Raw genomic sequence first — 21,431 nt, 5'->3', positions numbered from 1 at the left:
TGTGGGGAAGGAGGGATGCTAAATCTACCAGAAGCCCCAACCCTGTTCACCTGCACAGCCTTTCTCAGGTGGGGCTAAATGAGGAGAGCAAGGGCTACGTACCTGATAATCCCACTGCAGGTGGGTGGCAGAAGGGAAGGGGTGGAACGGGCCACAGGGTGAGAAGAGCTCTAGTTTGACCTTCCCTACTCAGTAGCCAATGTGGCTAGTCAAGCATGATGGGGCGGGGGTGGGTGTAAACTGCTTCACTACAAGGGATGAAGTAACTTGCTGTTCCCCTGCAAAGCAAGGGGCCCTCAGCAGAGGAATTGTAACACTGTGAGTTCCAATGCATTCCGTGATTTTCTCCTGGGCCATGCACTGCCCCTGATTCAGATCATAAAATTACCAGCCAACCTCATGTGCTCAGTGACTTAATTTGTACTAGTATAACTCCTTCTAAAGGAATACTGCTGTTCCCTTGTGTAATGATTATTTCAGAGAACATCCCTGCAGTAGGAAGGCAGGATTACAGCAATGTGTTTGAAGCAGAGCTTGAAATGTGCATCAGTTTTCGCAGATTAAATACTCTTCTTCTTACATGGTTATTTCTCTTTGTATTCATTTGTTAATAACTCTTACAAAAACATACCCCTGTGCTATGCAGTCCCTCCCCTAATAGTTCTCTGTTAATAACAAAATTAGCCAATGGACACTGGTTCAAACCAGTCTCAGGTCTCCTGTGAAAAAAAATCATGACCATCTAGGATCCTCAGTGACAGACCTGGAAGGAGCTGATGAACTCAGTCCAGTTCAAAAAGGTCACAGAGATCACCAACACAACTGATACAAATCAGTTCCCCTGGAACCAGGGATTTCCCAACACCACCAACCCTGAACTCTTTCATCCATCCCTTCATTGGTCAACTAGTTACGTACAGTATTACCAATTTAGTCATTTTCCAATTTGTTCTAGTTGTTTTAAAAAAAATTCTAGTTGGAAAAAATTCCATTTAGTTGGTTGGAAATTTGAATTGAAATTGAAACATTAATACACAGTTTAAAAGCATATATATGGTAAAACACTTGTACCTGAAAAAGCATAATAGGTTTGAAAAGTATGATCAAAGACTTGTGTACGTGGCTCATGAATGCACCGATGCAAATGGGAATCAAGTATTAAATTATTGCAAACGTTACCTTGATGTCAGTGGAAGGCCAGTCGATGCATTTCTAGACGTTCAGGTTAAAGAAGACACATCAGCTGAATCACGGATAACCCACATTTTAAAAGAGTTAAATACTTTTAAATTGGACCCCAAACAGATGGCTGCTTGTGCATTTGATGAAGCTGCAAACTTCTCTGGAAGACATGATGAAGTACAAGCTTTGCTCAGAGAAAAGTGTAACCCTAATCTCTCTTATACACACTGTAGCGGGCATTTACTCCAACTAGCACTAATATGAGCTGCAGAATCTTCAAAAGACATTTAAAAAAAGCCATAAATTTAATGTCTTCATTACTGTATACTCTTTTTTCAACAAGAGTCCAAAAAGACTGAACATCTTGGAAAAAAATAGATGATACTCTGGAACTGAAGTTTAAATTAGTCCAATCTGGGAAAACCCACTGGCTTTCTCATGAGCGATTCTTGGCTATTGTCTTAAAATTACTGCAGCCGTTATTACTGGCTTTGGAAAGTATCAACCAGGAGGGGATGGATCTAAGTAGTGAGGCTGGTGGACTACTTTTGCTAAGACATTCAGAGAAGACAATTGCCATTCTCTCTTTTGTAAGTCTGCTGTTGAAACCAGTTGGGTCATTAAACAATACAGGCATCTGCTACAACAGTAGCAGATCTTTGTCCAGCAATAGAAGCTACACTTGGATTAATCAGAGAGATATCCATTGAAAACGTACTGGAAGAAGCAAAGACTTCAGACCAGAGGTTGACTAATGAAGGCACTTGTATTGAATCATTAAGTGAAGAGGACAAGAAGTGTTTGTTAAGCCAGCTGAACAAACTTGATCCTTACAAATCTACAACAGCGACTTCTGGGTTCTACTCAACCTCTACATAGCTTTTAATGATGCCCGTCTTATAAAACACTGACAGGTGAATGGAGAGAGGCACTACCAGCAATGGGGCTGCCATGTGATCAGGACAGAATGGAGAATTTGAACACAGAGTGGAATGTCATAAAAAAAGAAGTTGAAGTCAAATCTTCATTCATTTGTTCTATCATCACTTGTGGATCGACCTGATCTTTGTGCTATGTTTCCTGGGATGAAAGAAGTAGGAATTCATCTCTTGCTACTTCCAGGCACAATAGCTACAGTTGAGTGTTCTTTTTCATCACTGATAGAATTTTGCATTCTGAAAAAGTCGCATTCTGCCTGATCATGTGAATGAAGTAATGAGCATATCAATTGAAGGATTGGAAATACTGGACACACGAGAAGCCACCGAAGATGAATGCACTGCATTTGAGAAGTTCATTAACAGAGTTGTGCAAAATTACAACAAGAAACCAAAAAGGATGTAGATGTAGTGCTTCATAGAAGGCTTGAGTAGCCAACTGTAATTTGTGTGATGATTTTTAAAACATGAGTTAAATCTAATAAAATGGTCGTGAAACATTTTTCAGTTTTTACTATGGTGCCATGCAGCCCACCTTCACCCTTATGGTCTCGCTCCTCGGCCTTCACCCCCCTGTAAATTCGAACATCTCCTCTAATTTCAATTCTTGGGGAAAACACTGATTGGAGCCGTCTCCAGTATGGATGGAGGCAGATTGATGGGGCAGCAGCTTCACGTGTGTTAATTTAGCACATTTCATGAGCACTAAATTCATATACATCCAAAAGCATTTAGGCTCTGATCCAACTCCCATTGAAGTCAATGAGACTTTTTCCATTGATTTCAATAGATTTTTTCATCGGACCCTTAATGAATTCCTATATTGACAGAAAGAAAGGGCATCTCTTAAACATCAAACTGAGCTACAAGCTAGATGTGCAGACTTTCCTCAACTACTAGGTGCTGATTGTGCAGTGCTAACTGCTTACCATCTTTTGTGTTTAGTTCTCACCGCCCTTTAGCTTAATGCATTGGTTAATCTGGACATTAGAGGCAGGTAATACATCGTATTAGGAATGAACATTCATTTGTAAGTGGAATGTGCTACTTATTTATTTTACAACGCATATGACATATTTGCTCTGATGTTACAGATTTAAACAAAATATCTGTGAGCTTAAAATACTTCACCGTGGTAGCTATTGTTTCCATTGGTAAGGACCTATACTTTCATAATTCATTTAAGGCTTCCTAGTTCTCTGCACCCTTCTGACTCCATTCAAACCTATTTCAAGGCCCATTTCTCACTCCCAGCCTAACACTCCTAGCTCTGCCTCTAACAAAACAATAAAATACTTTTGCAGGCTCTCAGAACTATTGCATTCTTCATCCCTGCCTGATTGTATCCATCAATGCTCCTGTAGGGTAAACTCTACTTGTAACTGATGTGGAAACATTTTGTGGTACTTTCATATGGAAGATTCGATCGAAAAATAAAATGCATTAGATTCAACAGGCAAGGAATACAGTAGTATGGGAGTTAATCCTTACAACAAGTGGAGAAATGCTGTGCCCCAGAGTACACCAAGTGAATTATTTTACATTCAACTCCAGATGTATTTCAGTATGCAAAAGTTACAGTCCTGTATAAGTCTGATCCAAAGCTCATACCAGTCAATGGGAGTCTGTCCATTGACTTCAATGGGCTTTCGACCAAGCTGTAAATCCTTTGCTTACAAAAGTTGTCCAACCTGAATTATAGACCAGAAACAGGAGTCAATATTCTCTCCACAGGGCTAGGTGAGTTTTACTTTACTCAGTGCATAGGACAGAATTGAATCCATCACAACAGTTGGGAAAACTGTGCATATAAAGACCAACAGTTTTTCCTTTAGCTTCGCAACCATATAACGTGCCTTGGGCGCAGGAGACATTAAAGCATCCACCATGGCATCTACAACTTCATGGCCTGTGGTGCGCCCTTCCTTAAGTATGTTGTTAAAAAAGTCTGAACGTTCTTGCACATATTCTTTATTGTACACTGCCTTTTCCTCCTCACTGAGTTCATTCCAGATCTGCTCCGCATTGACTGGTGGCTGAACATTGGTTGAACGCGCGTAATTTCCTGGCTGAATAACACAAACCTAAAAGGAAAACAAAATTAGGAAATAACTATTAGACTATAATCAGCTGCTCTGAATTCAGTGAAATCATATGAGCCGTAGAGCTCAGCCCAGCTATGAGTTTTTAATTACAGCGTAGCCTTACCCTAGATTGTGGCGTTTAGCCACAGCCTGTTGTAAGTGGCAGCACAGACCCAATGCAAGGCAAGGAGAACTGGACCTCACACTCATGATGTGTATGAGGTCACGCTGGCAGGGGCAGGATAGCACACTCTTCAAAAGGGCGTCCCTCAGACAAAACCATGTCTGGTTTTGTCTCAGTACCGGACGGGGGACAAACCTTAGAAAAGCAGGACCATTTACTGGACGAAAGGCCTGCCTAGCTACGGAGAGCACAAACAGTCATTAAAAACCTGCGGCTGGCATGTAAAGGTAATTATTAGAGAAATATATTTTTGAACGTTAAAGTCCAAGCAAATAGAACAGCTAACCTCTTAAACTAAGCACTTCCATGCACTCAAGATTATCCTTAGCTAAGCAGTTCAAATCCTCATCGTGCCGTAGGTATTTCAAAGTGTATAATGAAAGTGCTCTTATACTGTTTTCCAAAAGGGGCCGGCTGTTGAAACACAACAACAGCTTTTCCACAACCAAACTGCTGTGAGCAGTGCATACAGTTCGTCTTTGCTGTAGTAATTACTTCAGGGGGAACATTTAGTGAGCACTAAATGAGGATTTAAATGGAGGAATGATTCAAAGGAAAAAAGCTAGATGAGCTGTTCAGTGATCTAAGCTTTCGGTTTGGTCATTAGTGTTCCATCAGCAGAGGAGCCCTTGTCCAGGGGGTGTCACCATCAGCACAGCCCCTGGCAATCTAGTGGGGAGGGATGTCTCCTCAGAGTGAACCTTTACCTCCTCCAGGAAACTCCAGAGGAGCTCTGTGAGTGAGACACACCAGGTCAATGTACTCCCTGGGCAACCTGGTCCCGCTCCCTTCTTACCCCACACCACTCACTTTTGAAGTCCTCATCCCCGCCAGTATCGGCCCCACTGAAGGGAAGTTTTAGTTACAGTGTGTTGTTTCAACCTCTTCTTCTTGACAGGCACTGTATAAACTCACGGAGAGAGACAGTTCCTGCCCCAGAGAACTTACAATGTAAACAGATGAGGCACACAAAGGATGGGAGGAGGAACACAGGGAAGGTGTCTTCCCAAAGGTTTGAGCATTGGCCTGCTAAACCCAGGGTTGTGAGTTCAATCCTTGAGGGGGGCATGTAGGGATCTGGGGCAAAAATCTGTCTGGGGATTGGTCCTGCTTTGAGCAGGGGGTTGGACTAGATGACCGCCTGAGGTCCCTTCCAACCCTGACATTCTATGATTCTGCACAAAGTCCCACATTGCTGGGGATAAAAGCAAGAGCACCCAACTCCCAAGCCAGTACCCTATCCACTAGGCCACACTGGGGATCACATTCCTAGAAACCAACATAAATCCTAGAAGAATCTGCATTTTAGACATCTTGGAATCATAGGCTGAAATCCCAGGGTTGACTCGGCTCTTCATCTTTCCAGTGTTAATATACTCATTTACATGCCATTTACTGGGAGGGGCTTTTAAATATGACTTTTCACAAGAGTAAGAGTCTGCTTGGCCAAAATGTCCCTTTCCTCTCATCAATATGCAATAGCCCTCTGCTTGCTCCCCTCCCCTCCAGAAATAACGGCAGGTCAGTGATGTGTGTAGAGTTTCAGGAGGAAAGGTGCTATATAAATATAGAATACATTTTTCTTCCCGCAAAATTAATGGTTACTCCTGAAATATATAAACAGCTTTTGTGAGGGAAAAAAGCTGAATAAGTATCTTACCAGAACTCCAAACTTCTTCATTTCCAGTCTTAAGGCATCACAAAATTTTTCTATGGCTGCCTTGGTCATAGAGTAAATGCCATTCCCCAAAGTGAAGTATGCAGTAACACTAGACATAAAGACCATACGTCCTGGAGGGGGAAAAAACATGGTTCAAATGTTCAAATAACTTCATATTTAAATCCCTTGTTTTTCCTCATAATCTTTCCCTCATAACTCCCTTACTATGCAGCTAGGCTAAGATGTGCATTCCCAGCATAACCTTACTATAGTATGTTCAGCTCTGTAGCTCAAAAAACCAACAGGGCCGCCTAGAGGATTTAGGGCGCCTGTTGCAAAGCAATTTTGGGGGCCACTTACAGAAAAATGTTGTAATACTATAGAATACTATATTTTCGTGGGGGCCCATGTGGGGCCCGGGGCCTAGGCCAAATTGCCCCACTTGCCTCCCCCTCTGGGCAGCCCTGAAAACCAAGCTTCCTCCAAAAGTCTCATTTTTTGGTTATTTGCAGGTGCTGAACCAGACTAAGTGTAATATAGTCACAACTTGCATCCTACCAGTTCTGAGCCAGTAAGTTCAGATATAAAGAGTGTAGCGTGAGGACATAAACGCAAAGAGCCATGCTTTAGCCAGCAACTAGAGAATTCCCTGAGCAGTGAAATTCCTACATTCATTAAGCTCCTTGGTGAAATATATCCTGGTCCTCTCTGGAAACTGTGGAAGACCAGGAATTGTATAACCACTCCACAGAGTGGAGGAAAGAGATTGCAGCAAAGCAACCCCTAATCAGTGGGTAAATAAAAGAAATAAAAATGAAGGGATTGTGCATCTAAAAGGAGGATTGTACTAGGGGAGAGAGACAGTGTCTAAATATTCATCATGATGGGTCTGATTTCACTGTAACACCAGTCAGGGCTGGCTCCAGGCACCAGCTTGCCAAGCAAGTGCTTGGGGCGTCCACTCAGGAGAGGGGCGGCACGTCCAGCTATTTGGCGGCAATTCGGCGGACGGTCCATCACTCCCGCTCGGATGCTTGCGATCGCGGCTTTTTTTTTTTTTTTGCGCCGCTTGGGGCAGCAAAAACCCTGGAGCCGGCCCTGACACCAGTTTTATACCAGTGCAACTCCACTGACTTCAAAGAAGGTTAGCCCTGGAAAGGTAGTTTGATTTCCACTAATGTGTGTCTTCTCATTCCATTTGGTGGTGATTTCCATGGCTTGTGCCATTGTTATAATCATTTTATGATTTTTGTCAAATGTTTTTTGTCAAATGTCTACTGAACATTTGACAAAAAACATCAATGGTGTCCAGAACAAGAAACTGTGGTCTGGCCCATCTCAACAATTTACTCCTATAGTTCCACAAATAATTATACCACAGAACTAGAAATGTTTACATGTATGATGATACCTCAGGTACTGAGAAGTAGGACGGTCTTGTGGTTAAGGACTCAAGAGATCTGGGTTCAACTCCTGTGTCAGAGTCACTGGGTGACCTTGGCAAGCCACTTAATATCTCTGTGCTTCAGAGCTCCCTTGTAACATGGGGATCAGAGTACTTCCTTTTCCCTGCCTTGCCTATTTAGAATGTGAACTGTTCAGCTCAGGGATTGCATTTTAGGGCATGTCTGCACGGGCAGCGATCAATCCAGCAGGGGTCAATTTATCGGTCAATTTATCGTGTCTAGTATACGATAAATCGACCGCCGATCGCTCTAGCGTCGACTTCGGTACTCCACCTCCACGAGAAATGCAAGGGGAATCGATGAGAGAGCATCTACACCGCAGTGAAGACACCGCGGTAAGTAGATCTAAGTACGTCGACTTCGGCTACATTATTCATGTAACTGAAGTTGCGTAACTTAGATCGATCTCCCCCCGTAGTGTAGACCAGGCCAGAGTATGTGTATGTATGTACAGCACCCAAAACAATGGGGCTCTGATCTTGGTTGTGGCATCTAGGTGCTATTGTACTAAGTACTGTGCCAGGAAGACACAATGGCCCAGGAAACTCAGGACAGCCTGGCCACTCTGGGATCACTCTGCACTTCCCTTGCACAGGACCTATCTCCATTGGCCAGAATAAGAGGGCGCTGGGGTCAGACAAAATATAAGTTGTTACAATCGTGGCAGTGTTTCAGGAATAACTTCAATGGATTGCCATACAGTGCCTAAAGTTAAGCACATGCATAAAAGTCTTTGCAGGATCTGGGTGACAGAGTGTCCGCAGCAACATATCATAGGAGAGTGACCGTGTCCCACATGTTAGCAGTATAGCACTTCAATAGCTTCTAAAGAGGCACACACAGTGCTGTGTTCTTGTGATATTCACATAACCTGGCCATTCGTTTTACAGTGTGTTAAGGGTTCATTACATTTTTTCCCATATATTGAAAAACCATAAGCAGTGTTACTAGGAGGCTGAAGAGCTGCGTATTTGTGACTAAGGGATAAATGGTAGGATAAAAGCATCCATTTCTGGATCACAGGGTCCTTTCTAATATTTGTGTTACAGTAGCACCTCCAGACCTCAAGCGAGACCTCATTGTGAGAGGCCCTGTACACACACATAGTAGGAGACAATCCCTGCCTTGAAGAACTTAAGGCAAGACAGACAAAAGGTGGAAGAAAGGAAATATTATTATCCCCAATCTGTTCAATGGGGACAACAGAGACACAGAAAGATTAAGGGACCAGCCCTAAAACTCAGAGAACCTGTGGCAGAGCCAAAATTGAATTCAGATCTCCTGAGTCCTTCACAAGATCATCTTTCCTCCCAGAAGCAATGAACAGTAAAATAGTACAATCTAAATACCGGAACAAGTCCTTGCCCATGCTGCCTGTGTCCCAGTGCCAATGCTGACAGTCTCTTGCACTCGAAGGAAGGCTGCTAACAACTAGCTTTAAGCATTTCCCTCTGTTTTCAATCACAGATGTTGATGTCATTAATTCCTCATAAACTAAAACTAACTACTTTTTTCACCTTATACATCCTTGTCCTCTTGTCAGGATCAAGTTGTCCTCTCAGGTAACCTTTCAGGAAATTGGACAACATACTGGTTTTGTTTCAGCTAACTATAGTAAACTAATTATTCTACAACTGTAGATGACATTGGATTAGGATTACCCTTGTATTTCCTTAGAAGGGGAAGAAATGCCAACGTTGTCCTTATACACCCAAGGAGATTCACATCCACAAATTTTTCATATTTCTCCATAGGCAGCCACCCTGTCTCGCCGAATGTTGATATTCCAGCATTGTTCACCAGTCCCCAAAAACCTAAAAGGGGAAAAATTGTCTCCTGATTGCAACATATTTAACCACCAGACAAACTGGACACAACACCCTCAGAGCCTTCAACAATGTTCATAAAATGGGTGTGGTTTTGGTCTATGCCTTTGAGGACTCAGTTTCCCGGACAGAGACTGGGCGCGGCGCTCTGAAACCCACTCAGTTGGAACTGACATAGAATAAAGCAGAGCTCTTGCAAGCAGCTTATATATCAAGTTACCAGTGAACACCACAATGAGCGCAATCTGAAATAAGTCCTTGGCTACATTATATTTTAGGTTTGTATTCATAAGCATGTGCACATTTTGCTTAAGGAAGGAACATAATTGTGGCCATTATCTGGACCCTATCAGCCTGTTAAGCACTATTTAATAATCATTCACTATGTTGTCTCCTTAAGTTATTTATGAATAACATGATCTAGGAGGCCAGTTTCAGCTGCCAAAACAGCACACTAAGGTATTTTAACTACATTAATCCTGCTATGTAACTCGGAGCACCTTTGTGAAAACAATATTAAGCAGACTAAAAGTCAAACGGTAACATTTTCAAAAGTGTCTAAGTAACTTAGGAGCGTAAATCCTATTTTTAAAAGTGATTTGGTATTTAGGAGCCCACACCCATTGAAAGTCAATGGACTTAGACTCCTAAGTCGCTTTAAAAGATGGGACTGAGCCAAAGTTACTTAGTCATTTTTGAAAACGTTACTCCAGATCCTGTCCTCAAATACTTGTTGCAGGTATTTCCAGGCTGACCAGCACTGTCATACCTGTGCAGTAGTTAAGAATCACATAGGGAGGTCTGTATTGGACTCAATAACTGAGTTAGGTCAACATAATGTTGACCTAACTACAAGTGTCTATACAAAAATGTAACAGAGGGTCCTGTGGCACCTTTGAGACTAACAGAAGTATTGGGAGCATAATCTTTCATGGGTAAGAACCTCACTTCTTCAGATGTCTTGCATCTGAAGAAGTGAGGTTCTTACCCAGGAAAGCTTATGCTCCCAATACTTCTGTTAGTCTCAAAGGTGCCACAGGACCCTCTGTTGCTTTTTACAGATTCAGACTAACACGGCTACCCCTCTGATACTTTACACAAAAATGTGGCTCCAATCGATATAACTTGCCCACTACACCGACTTAACAACTCCACCTCTACAAAAGGCATAGCACTTAGGTCACTGTAGTTAGGTCAGTGTAGTCACTGCATGGCTTATATCATCTGTTGCTGCCTTTCAGACGCCATCCCACAATGCCCCAGAATGACAGTACAGTCGGTACAAGCACTCCTGGTGAGGACATGCACCGCCAGCACAAGGAGCGCAGTGTGGACATGCGAAAATGATTTAATCACTGCAGTGGCTGTACGTCAATGTAACTTAGGTCGACTTAATTTTGGAGTGTAGACTTCCCCTAAGTCTCTCCCAGGTTCGTCATCTTCGCTTACTGTGAGCCCCGCCGGGGGCCTTGCACATCGTTCTCTAAAGGCAGCATTTGATACAAATGGTCAGTTTCACCTGCCCTGCACAGAATCAGTGAAAATAGGGGTATTTGTAGGGGCTGGAGTGGGTAATGGAATCTTTCCTCTTAATCCTGACCACAGGGTGCTGGGCATCTGCCCAGTTATCTATGGCTACAAGGCTGTAGCAGGGACCACAGCCTGCTGCAACCACGCCAGCAAGGTTCCTGGCTGGGGAGCAGCATCGCTCATAGATCTAATGGATATTATCACGCCTCTCCCCAGACCACCCCAGTGGAGCAGGCTCCAGGATCTCCTTGCTCAGACTCTCCTCTTTCGCAGCTGCCTGTGCAAAGCCACTAGGCTGGTTTCACTAGATTTTGTCTTTCCAGATCTCCAGGCAGTGCCTGGTCAGGATCTCAGCCAATGTCTATCCAGCTCTCAGAAATTGTGCCCCCGCCCCTTACATACACACACACACACACACACACACGTTCACTTGAGCTCATAGCAGTTTCTGAGAGCTGGGTAGACATTGGGCAATGTATCAGAAACAGAAGGATTGAAGCTGCAAACAGAATTAGAGGATTGGGGGGAGATTCTCACTAACACCGTGGTCGTTAAAATGGATTCTGAGGACAAAGATTAACAGATAAAGTAGAGGATCTGGAGGTTCACTTTAGGAGACCTCATTTAAGATTAGTGGGGCTTCCAGAAGGGGGAGTAGGCTCTCACAAGGACAAAGAAAAACTCCTATCCCTGCCACGTGAAATGCTGTCTCTTTCATATAAAGAAGATACCCTGATGTTCTTTCTGATGTGAGGGTAGAAACAGAGAAAAAGATAACACAATTCACTCTGGTTTAAAAATATAGAAAATCTTATGGAGCTGGGTACACACTCTGCAGTGTGGTACATTGCAAAGCTACATATTCTTTACAACAAACCCAAATATCTCAGCACATCTGTAAGAAGCTAAATAATTCCTTGACTCCTTGGAAAAGGTTACTGGGCAGTGAAGCCCACAGTCTGTCAATCTAAATAGCTCCCTGGATAGGAAACTGCACTCTAAATCTGCAAATGAGAATCCAAGATGAAAAGAGAAAATGTGAAAAGCAAAATAAAAAATGTGCTGTCTCTAGGTTTATTTCTCTTTTGCAATTTCAAATTTGATTATTTTTGAGATTCTCCAGGTTATGCCTGAGCAGTCAGACAGGAAGGGAAATTTTATATGTGGAAGGGAATATTTAACCACGGGTTTTATGGAATATAAAACCAAAGAACGTGTTACAAGATAGATGCCAATTGGGTTACTGGTTCTGTGAAATATATTGTTAGTAAATATTCCTGCTTCCTTATATGTATTGTGGTGTGTTGGCAATTCAGAATCCACTGAAAAAAGCACAGTTATTAGAACTGGTTGAAATTTTCATTTGAACTTTTTTTCTGATGAAAAATGGTCTTTTTTAAAACAAAATGTAACTGATTTTTTTTTAAATTTTCCAATGGAAATTTTTAATTTCCTCCCACTTCCCTGTTCTTTCCCTTTCCCCCTCCCTTTCAGTGACAAAATAAAAAAAGGAGAAAAAAAAAAGGGGAGAGATAGGAAGAAAAAAACTGATTTATTTATTTCTGTGTGTGTATTTGTGTGGTTTCAAAAGCTGAAAAATTTTAAAAATCATTTTTTATTTTTATTTTTTTCATTTGAAACATGCTTCCCACTTTTCGTTCAGCTCTGCTCATTATGTTATAAATGGTTAAAGAGGGTGTTTCAGTAATGAAGGCTCTGTGTTATACCATCTTCCATAATGATGATGATGTTGATTACAGTAGAGTCTAGAAGCCCCAACCAAAATTGAGGCCCTATTGTTTTAAATATTTTAGATATACAGTGTAAGTATTTTAAGTTTTAAGTATTTTAGATACAGAGTAACAGTCCCTTTCCTGAAGAGCTTACAATCTCAATAGATGTGACAGACGAAAGACACATTATTTTCCATTTTACAGATGAAGAACTGAGACACAGAGAGATCCAGTGCCTTGCCCAAGATCACACAGGGAGTCTGTGGCAGGAATGGAACTAAACTCTCCGGAGTCCCAGACCAGTGCCTTAATCAGAAGAGCATCCTTCCAAGAATAGTTGGTGGTTTTCATTACATTGTTCTGTTGTCATGATTGCTATTGTTGCCAGGTTGAGTACATGCCTGCTGGCAAACTGGAAGAAAAATATGATAGCGTGGACCTATTTTGGTTAATAGATTCAGAAATATCGGATTCAAGAATGTTAAGATATTTTCAAGGAATGTACACAGACGGAATAATCCAATCAAGTGGAAGAAAGTACTTAATCACCTGAAAAAATAGACCTGGACATTACAGCCCTGTGAGGAACACATCTTCCCTTACAAAAGACAACAATTATGGGAAAGGGAAGTTTACGCAGCCACTTATAACAAGGAGGAAAAGAAGAGGGGTTAATTAAAAGAGGACTCTCCTTGTGAGTTGAGACGACTGTAAGGGGAACAGCTGGGAGACATCTTACTGGAGGGTATGTTTTTATGACAAGAGGGTTACTATAATAAATCAGAATTCTGCTCCACAGCCCATTAAAGTCAATGGAAAGATGCCTATTGACTTCCGTGGCTTTAGATCAGGCTCTGAATGACATAACCTTCTCATACCTAAGCACAATGACAAGGCCTCTGACTAAATGTATTAAGGGAACCATCTACGTAGCAGGAAATGTTAACTGGGTTCCTAGCCCTGAAAAAAAATAAAAGGGGATAACAGACCCCTAGAATCCATAATTGTCAGAGAAATTGTCTAGGGAAAGCAACATACCCATGGAAAATGAGTTTCAGAAGCACCTGGTTTTATAGTCTAGAATAGACCATAGCTCAACAGAGAGAAACAATCTATGAAGAGAGAGAGTATCCAAGCAAGTATTACCAGTACTTTGGTATCTGATTTGGTACTGATTTTGCTGAAGTATATCTTCTCATGGGTCCAGTAGCATTAGGCCCCACATAACACTATGTTACAAAAGGAGAACAGCCTTAAAAACTTGAGAAATAATATGTCAGAGAACATGGCAAACAAGGAACACAGTGCTGTAGTGATGATGTGTTATGGAAAGCTGCCAAAGAAATCCTGATGAGTGAACTTATGTTCAAAGGACATACAGCCTACAGAGGGACCCTAGAAAAGATGGGAAGCATAGGTTAGAACTTGGGAAGAAGGAAGCTTTTGAGGTTAAGGCAACAGAATGGGATTCAGGAGATCTGGATGCCGTTTCTGGTCTCTCACAGATTCCCTGTGTCACCTTGGGCCAATCACTTAATCTCTCTGCACCTCAATTCCCTATCTTCTGCTTGCCTATGATACTCTGTTTGTTAGGCTCTGCTCTGAAGACCTTATGGTCTACATAGCTAAGACAGTCTCTTACCACGTGTATATATATGCCTAGCACAATGTGGCCCTGATGTTCTCCGGGTCATATTTGAAATACAAATAGTAATGGACATTCTGCAGAAGGCCAAAGTGGAGGAAATATTATCTAGGGATGTAATAAACACTAGAGGAAAACTGAATCAGCTCCTTAGAGAAAAAGAGTAAAGAAATACTCCTTTTATGATAAAGGGAACAAAGATGACACAATATTGGCCTATCCGTTAGGAAAGGGGGCTCAGAAGACAGCTATTCGCCAGATCACATCTGAAGGACAAATGTTTAGTGACTCAAAAAGATCCAACACCTCTTTCATGCATACAAATGTATTCTTCACAGTATTAAGAGGGTCAGAAAATTCTTCGGCAGTACTTAAAACTAGAAACTAGCTATCCTCGTCAGTTAGAATGGGAAACCTTAGGTGAACTTATTCTAATGCAAAATGTTTTCATAGACTTTAAGGTCAGAAGGGACCATTATGATAATCTAGTCTGATCTCTGGCATCATACTGCCCAGAGAATTTCACCAAGGATTTCTGCATCAAGCCTAGTAACTTGTGGTTGAACAAGAGCGTATCTTTCAGAAAGATATCTGATCTTGATTTAAAGATTGGGTATAATACAGAATCCAGATCCCTTCATAAACTGCTCCAATAGTTAATTACCTTCACTGTTAAAAATTTGCTCCTTTTTTTACCTCGAATTTGTCTAGTTTCAACTTCCAGCCATTGGATCTTGTTACCCTCATCTGCTAGATAAAGAGCTCTCCGCTATCAGATATGTTCTCCCCGTGTAGGTACTTATAGGTCATGATTACACAGGTTAGATTTTTCTGACTGAAAAGGTTTTTTTGTAAAAAAAAAACAAAAAGATGTACTTCTTTTTCAAAAATAGAAAAATGTGTGAAAAATTTGACTTTTTTTTTTTAAATTGTTTTTCCCAAAAAATACATTTGCAACATTTGTATCAAAATTTGTATCAAAACCGTTATCCAAATGGTTCACTAATTTAATTTTTTTTTTCTGAAAAACAAGTCACCTTAGGCCAATTTTCCAAGGTGCAGAGCACCCGAAACTCCCACTGAAGTCTTTGTACTGAGGCAACCAAAATCTGTGGCCCCTTTGGAAAATTTGGCTGTAAGGTCATTATTATGCCTGGAATAATACTGCCTAGTCTGTGTCATAGCATATGGAATTCTGGGATCACAGTCCTTAAGCCGGAGAAATTTAGTATAAAAAGCTATTGTATCTACAGGCACAAGCGAACAGGCTTCCAGACAGCTTGAGTTCCTGTTTGATCTGGATTTGTTTAACAGGCACTACATTTTGTCTGGAACTCTAGGCAGCACTCAAAGTGCAGTACTGTACTTATCTAGTGGCTAAATAATATTTAGCCTAATGAGATGTAGAATTTTATCTATAATATTGTATATATTTTTAAAAGGCAAGGGAGATGAGGTTCTCATTTTTATGTTTCATTCATTTAGGCTCTGATTCTGCAACCCTTACTCACACTGAGTAGTGCTTACTCGGACAAGGAGTCCAACTGAAATCAACTAAGGTACATAGCTTTCATCAAGAGTCCCAAGGAGGTGAATGGTGTGAGTACGGGCTGCAGAGTTAGGCCCTTCTGAAATATTGGGCTAACCTGGGAGGTGCAGCGTCCCGTGGAGAGCATACATGCTCTGAGCTCCAGGTTGCACTGCAGAGAAAGTAATTGGTTATACTGCTTCAAGGAGCGCCCCATCCTATCGCCCCCCAAATTTGACCCACCCTCTTACGGTGAGTTGTTCAAGGGAAATAGGAAGGAGGAGGCGAGCAACTCAGAAACAGTCTCTAAACCACTGCGTCCTCCCACACTCACAGTGTTAGAAATTCTAAGAGACTCTTATCCAGGCCTCACAAAGGAGGCAGGGTCCTTACTCTGTCCACCCACACAGGTATAGATGCTGGAACTAGAGGTCTGGGGGTGCTGCAGCACCCCCTTATTTGAAGTGGTTTTCATTATATACAAGGTTTACAGTTTGGTTCAATGGCTCTCAGCACCCCCATGATACAAATTGTTCCAGCGCCCCTGCACACAGGACAATCATGAAAGGGGGGGAGGGCACAACCTAGCCCATTATAATTAAAGAGATGGATCACCACATCCTGGCTTGTTGAAGAAGCCCATGCAGGGAGGTTGCTAATGTCAATCCCACATGCATCGGTTTCTCGGCTTTTGTTCCACTTGAAATGAAATGTTTTATGCCCCTATATTTTGCAAGCCACTAATAAGGCCTTTGGAATTCACTGTATTAAATCAGATATTAAATTAAGCCAGTGGCTCCACTGTATGTAATGTTAATATACTCATAGGAGAAAGATTGCCTAGTAATTTAGAAGTAAAGTACATGCTGGTAGGATTTGTAAAACCACTTTACCTTTTGACTACCTGGTTTTCTCCATGGCACACTCAATAGCTGCTCAAGCAGAGAGGTTGAGCAAAAAAGTGAAGGGCCATCATCAGATGTATAATACATACAAGATCCTGATTATGTATAATGTAATATAACAGACTAGGTATAACTGTCTTATTAAGGGCCTGGTCCAAAGCCCATTTAAGGCAAGAAGAGTCTTTCCACTGACTCTCTTAGGCTTTGGATCAGGCCTTAAAAGTCTAGATCAATTTAAGAGAATGTAAATATTAGGATCTGGACATTCCGTGTAAATGAGCTGAATCAACAAGCATAATCCCTGGAAAATTCCCTTCCCTGCTGCCCCCATGAATCAGGCCTTGCAGTAAGAGTCTTTCATAATACCCCCAATTTGGCAAGCTAACCTTGTTAATCAAGATTTCGCTGAATAGATGCCAGCTACTGCTTTGGTATAAGGTACAACTAATTGCCCCTGAACAGGAGTTTCAGGGTGATGCTCCTTTAAGTCCCTGGGCTCTGTCTAGCCTATAAACACCCTTGGGATTCAGCTGTTGTTTCTAAAGCTAGGGAAAGAACCTAAAAGGGGAAGACTTAATCAGTTGAGGTCAGGATAACCCATAAATACACATACTTAATGAGAGGCTTCTGTGCTTTTGTTTACTTTCTATATTCTTGTTCCTTTCCACGACATATCCTAACAAGCTAGTCAAGAATGTGTCCTGCATTTCCATGGTTGTGTCATGTGCTTTATTCTTCATTATAACTTTTGTGTTAATGGAAATCATTTGTTCAGAATTACAAATGCACTTCACTTCTGTTGCAAAGTACTGAGTAAATGTATTGGGCTAAATCCATCCCTGATGCAACTCCATTGGCTTCAATGGATAATAGAAGTGTTTATGCCTTGCAGACTTAAGTCTATAAAGAGTTTTGCCTTGCGTGGCACATATTAATTCATGCATGGTTTGGATCCACTAAGTTCACTCATGGCAGTCTAACACTATTCTGATAGGATAAACAGGGATTTGTGCTGCTTGTGATTATTTTGGACAATATAATATACCCTAAGTTCATGTATTATGTGGAGGCTAATGGGTGCTGTCATCCCCTCACCAACTTTGTGCCCAGCCATCCAGTTCTGCAGAGAAATCATTGTGGGCGCACTTGTGTTAGTACACAGCCCTGATGAAATTAATGCAACTCTGTGCAGGCAGAGGGGTCCTCCTGCATGGATCTCATTGCCCATGCTAGATCTCATTGCTCATGCTAGAGGGAAATTCAACCCTACTGCTGTGCAGGTGGGACAGGGAGCTGGTCCAAGGAGGCTTCCAGTGCGCTCTTCCATCTCTAGCATGCCCACCTGACAACGCAATTCTGGTTACATGCTGTCCCTAATTTAAGGGAAATTGCCTCATTTTTGCTACCATGGGTAACATGTCCAATGAGGAGTGCAAATGAGCACATCTCCCCTCCGCTCCCTTTGGTGTCAGGTCAGCCATTCACACTGTATAAGGCTTAGACTTTACATTTGCTTTTCAATATCCATCCCAAATCTGACCAAGTCCTAATGCACTAGCTTTATAAAACAAAACGTTAGAATGATAAATAATTGGTCATTCTCGGTACAAGAGCCTTCTTCCCTGCAGCTTTCCTGCATTTATTCACCTCTTTTCAAATCACGCCCGAAACTACTTTTTTTCCCTCTTGCTTGTACATCTTAATTTGGTCTCCTCCCCATTATTACCTGTGATTAGATCTCTGCAAAATACTCACAAAGAAACTCCCAGACAAGCAACACTTGGTGGGTTTCCTTTTTCATTACAAACTTGAAGTTTAGTCAGGATTCATTGGCAGGCTCACGCTTGTAAACTCTTTGGGGAAGGGATTGTCTTTTTATTCGGTGTCTGCACAACACCTCGCACAAGGGGTCCTGGGTCCATGTAGGGCCTCCTAGGTGCTGCCACAGGACAAATTAACAACAGTTTGGGTTGGTTTATGGCTAAGTCTCAAAAAATAGGTGATAGTCGGTAGTCCCAGCTGAATTTTTGGTTCAGATTTTTGGGTTCTTCCCAATCCAAATCTCAGAGCTCAAACCCCAGGAGCGCAAACCCCAAGCTGTCAAACCTCAGAAGAAGGATTTCATGAACCTCTGTCCCCAGCAGTATCTATTTAGCACCTAACCCAGCCCATGTCGTATTCAGCTCTGTCAAATGGTTGGACACAGCAGGGTTATGAAATTCCCCAGACAAAAGGGGTATGAACTAGCAGAGCAGGTTGGACCATCAGGGGAACTTTGTTTACAATTTTGTTTCCATTGATATTTGATGGCCAGATCAATACATTTTACGGATGAAGCCGCAGAGCAAACTTGGGCTGGACAAGAGACAAAGGCAGCAGGTGGTCCCTGCCCCACGGAGTTTACAACACATGAAGGTTTATTGATGATCATCTATTTTTGCCCCCATATCTACCCTGGTTGAACTCGCAGACCTGAGTCTAGGACCACATCCTGCTCCTACACCGGAGCAAACGCTGCTCCGGATTTACTCCAGTGTCCCGAGCTCCTGCACCCATTGCCTGGCCCCGGTGCAGAGGGCGAGTGGCTGCCCTGGGTGGCTGCTGTCTCTGGGAAGGGTCTTTGGCAGGTGGCAGCCGGGAGCAGAGGACAGGAGCCCGGAGCTGGGCAGTGCCGTGTGAACGCGCTGCCTTCGGAGTAAGCGGTGCGCTCTCACCTGTCTCCGGCAGGTTGCTCAGCACGATCTCCTTGGCCGCGGCCACGTCCCGCTCCCGGGTGACATCCAGCGGCAGCACCCGCAGGCGGCCGGAGCCGGAGCCGGCTTCCCGCAGCAGCCGCTGCGCCCCTTCCCCGCCCGGGCAGAGGCAGCCGGCGAAGACGGTGAAGCCCAGGCGGTGCAGGCGCAGCGCCAGCAGGTGCCCGAAGCCGCTGTCGCAGCCGGTGATGAGCACCGCCCGGCCGGCGGGTTGCAGCGCCGCCGCCCGCGGGAGCCTGGCCAGCCGCGGGAGGAGCAGCAACAGGAGCAGCAACAGAGCGGGCGCTTCCCACATGGCGGCTGCGCCTCCCCCAGCTCGGCTCCGTCTGGCTCGGGTCGCCGCACAGGGCAGCCGCGGTCTCCAACCTGTTTGGATGGGCCCCCCGAGCTGCGCAGTAAACGACAACTGAAGCAACAACAGCCACAAAAAGCCGCCCAAACTGCCAAAGCAAAAACAACAACCACAACCAGGCTGGCACTCCTGCCGAAGCGGCGCTCCCCCTGGCGCACCCCCAAGCCTCCACTGGGGAGACCACTGCGCTAGAGAGAAATTCGCCCGCTTCCCCCCTTTGCAGGGAGTATTGCCCTGCCCAGTGAGTGGAGAAAGAGGCTCTCAGCCACACACAGCACGGGGCGGGCTCAGGCTACACACACATCTGGGTTCAGGGCACCTCTCTGCAGGCTGGCCCACAGCTGGGAGTGAAATTTAGGGGCCCACTGGAATCATGAACTAGATTTACCCCACACGTTTTGAGGAAAGTTGTCATTATAGCTCAGACATTTATTTCCCACAAGGGATTGATCTCCTTTGATAGTTACCACATGCAAAGGAATAATCTTAAAAGAGGCGATGGGAAAGATGTAGCCAGAGCTGTAGTGATCCCTGTCTGATGACTGGGTTTGTTCCAAACAGGGATTGGATTGGAGTAGAAAGTGATGGTCTTCTACCGACAATCCATCCACAATCCCAGGGGAGCTGGATACATCTGCTAAAATGATTAGCATTGAAATTGTTCACAATGTTGCCAATTGAGGGGCCATAATTAAGGTTCAGAGCTAACATATTAAGACTAAGAGAGGCAGTTCTTGTCCCTACCCCCTTGTTTCAATCTCTCTTCAGACAACCCGGCATTGGTCCACATTTGGAAAATCAGTTTCATTCTCGTAAAAACAACAAGGCGTCCGGTGGCACCTTAAAGACTAACAGATTTATTTGGGCATAAGCTTTCGTGGGTAAGATGCATCTGAAGAAGTGAGGTTTTTTACCCATGAAAGCTTATGCCCAAATAAATCTGTTAGTCTTTAAGGTGCCACCGGACTCCTTGTTGTTTTTGTGGATACAGACTAATACAGCTACCCCCTGATACTTTTCATACTCATAAGAATTAGAAACTCTTTTTTTAATAATTACAAGTTAAAGTGCTGCTCTACTCCCAAAGGTGGTTGTAAAAATGGCATATTTATTGTGCCCCAATGATTTCTGTATCAAATATGCTCCATTTATAAGCAGAAAGATGGTTTCTCTAACCTTCCCTCTACCCTTATTGTAATGAAAGACGATCCTCAAGGCAGATTTATTACCAAAAGAGATCCAATATTTCAAAGGACAGTGACATTTGTAAATGAATATGTCCTTGATTGTTCTCAGTGTGATTTACTGAAACGATTTTAAAACAACTCTTGCCCCTTACTTGTACAATGTATTAATTATGCTCTGTGATTTTAGTAAGGTCGCTGTGCCAACAGTCCCTGAGAAACGTGTTGGAATCCAGATTAGATTTATTATAGAGATGGCCCCAGGCATTATGTGATTCTTCTGCTCTAGAATTTTTGGTAGGGTTCTCCCTTTGCCAATGCTTGTTGGCAAACTGTACTTTGAAATCTACTCTTTCATTTAAATATATATATATGATTCTAGTCCTCATGGTTGTAAAGACAACCAGGAAAACAAGAACTAAATGTTGTCCGTCTGAGTCTGTAGACAGACTGAAACCATA

The 21,431-nt window shown here is 42.9% G+C and overlaps 1 protein-coding gene across 1 annotated transcript; it reads right to left on the bottom strand.

Annotated features, from left to right (window-relative positions):
* Window positions 1-3,155: 3,155 nt before the first annotated feature.
* On the bottom strand, window positions 3,156-19,983 carry LOC128834404 (D-beta-hydroxybutyrate dehydrogenase, mitochondrial-like). Its single transcript, XM_054023097.1, has 4 exons — window positions 19,396-19,983; window positions 9,176-9,328; window positions 6,049-6,179; window positions 3,156-4,204 (listed from the first exon to the last, which is right to left on the bottom strand). The coding sequence occupies exons 1-4, from the start codon at window positions 19,727-19,729 to the stop codon at window positions 3,857-3,859; spliced, it is 966 nt and encodes a 321-aa protein (XP_053879072.1). The 5' UTR covers window positions 19,730-19,983; the 3' UTR covers window positions 3,156-3,856.
* Window positions 19,984-21,431: the final 1,448 nt, after the last annotated feature.

This window comes from Malaclemys terrapin, chromosome 3 (genome assembly GCF_027887155.1).
Source record: "Malaclemys terrapin pileata isolate rMalTer1 chromosome 3, rMalTer1.hap1, whole genome shotgun sequence".
Lineage (NCBI taxonomy): Eukaryota > Metazoa > Chordata > Testudines > Emydidae > Malaclemys > Malaclemys terrapin.
Note: the sequence above shows the minus strand (reverse complement) of the source record. Positions and strands in the feature narration are given on the sequence as shown.

Coding starts and splice junctions, on each gene's coding strand:
- LOC128834404 (XM_054023097.1), bottom strand. CDS start 19,729: ATGTGGGAAGCGCCCGCTCTGTTGCTGCTCCTGTTGCTGCTCCTCCCG. Junction 9,329..19,395: donor GAGCAACCTGCCGGAGACAG/GTGAGAGCGCAC, acceptor TTCCCCTTTTAG/GTTTTTGGGGACTGGTGAAC. Junction 6,180..9,175: donor CCTTCTAAGGAAATACAAGG/GTAATCCTAATC, acceptor TTCCCCCTCCAG/GACGTATGGTCTTTATGTCT.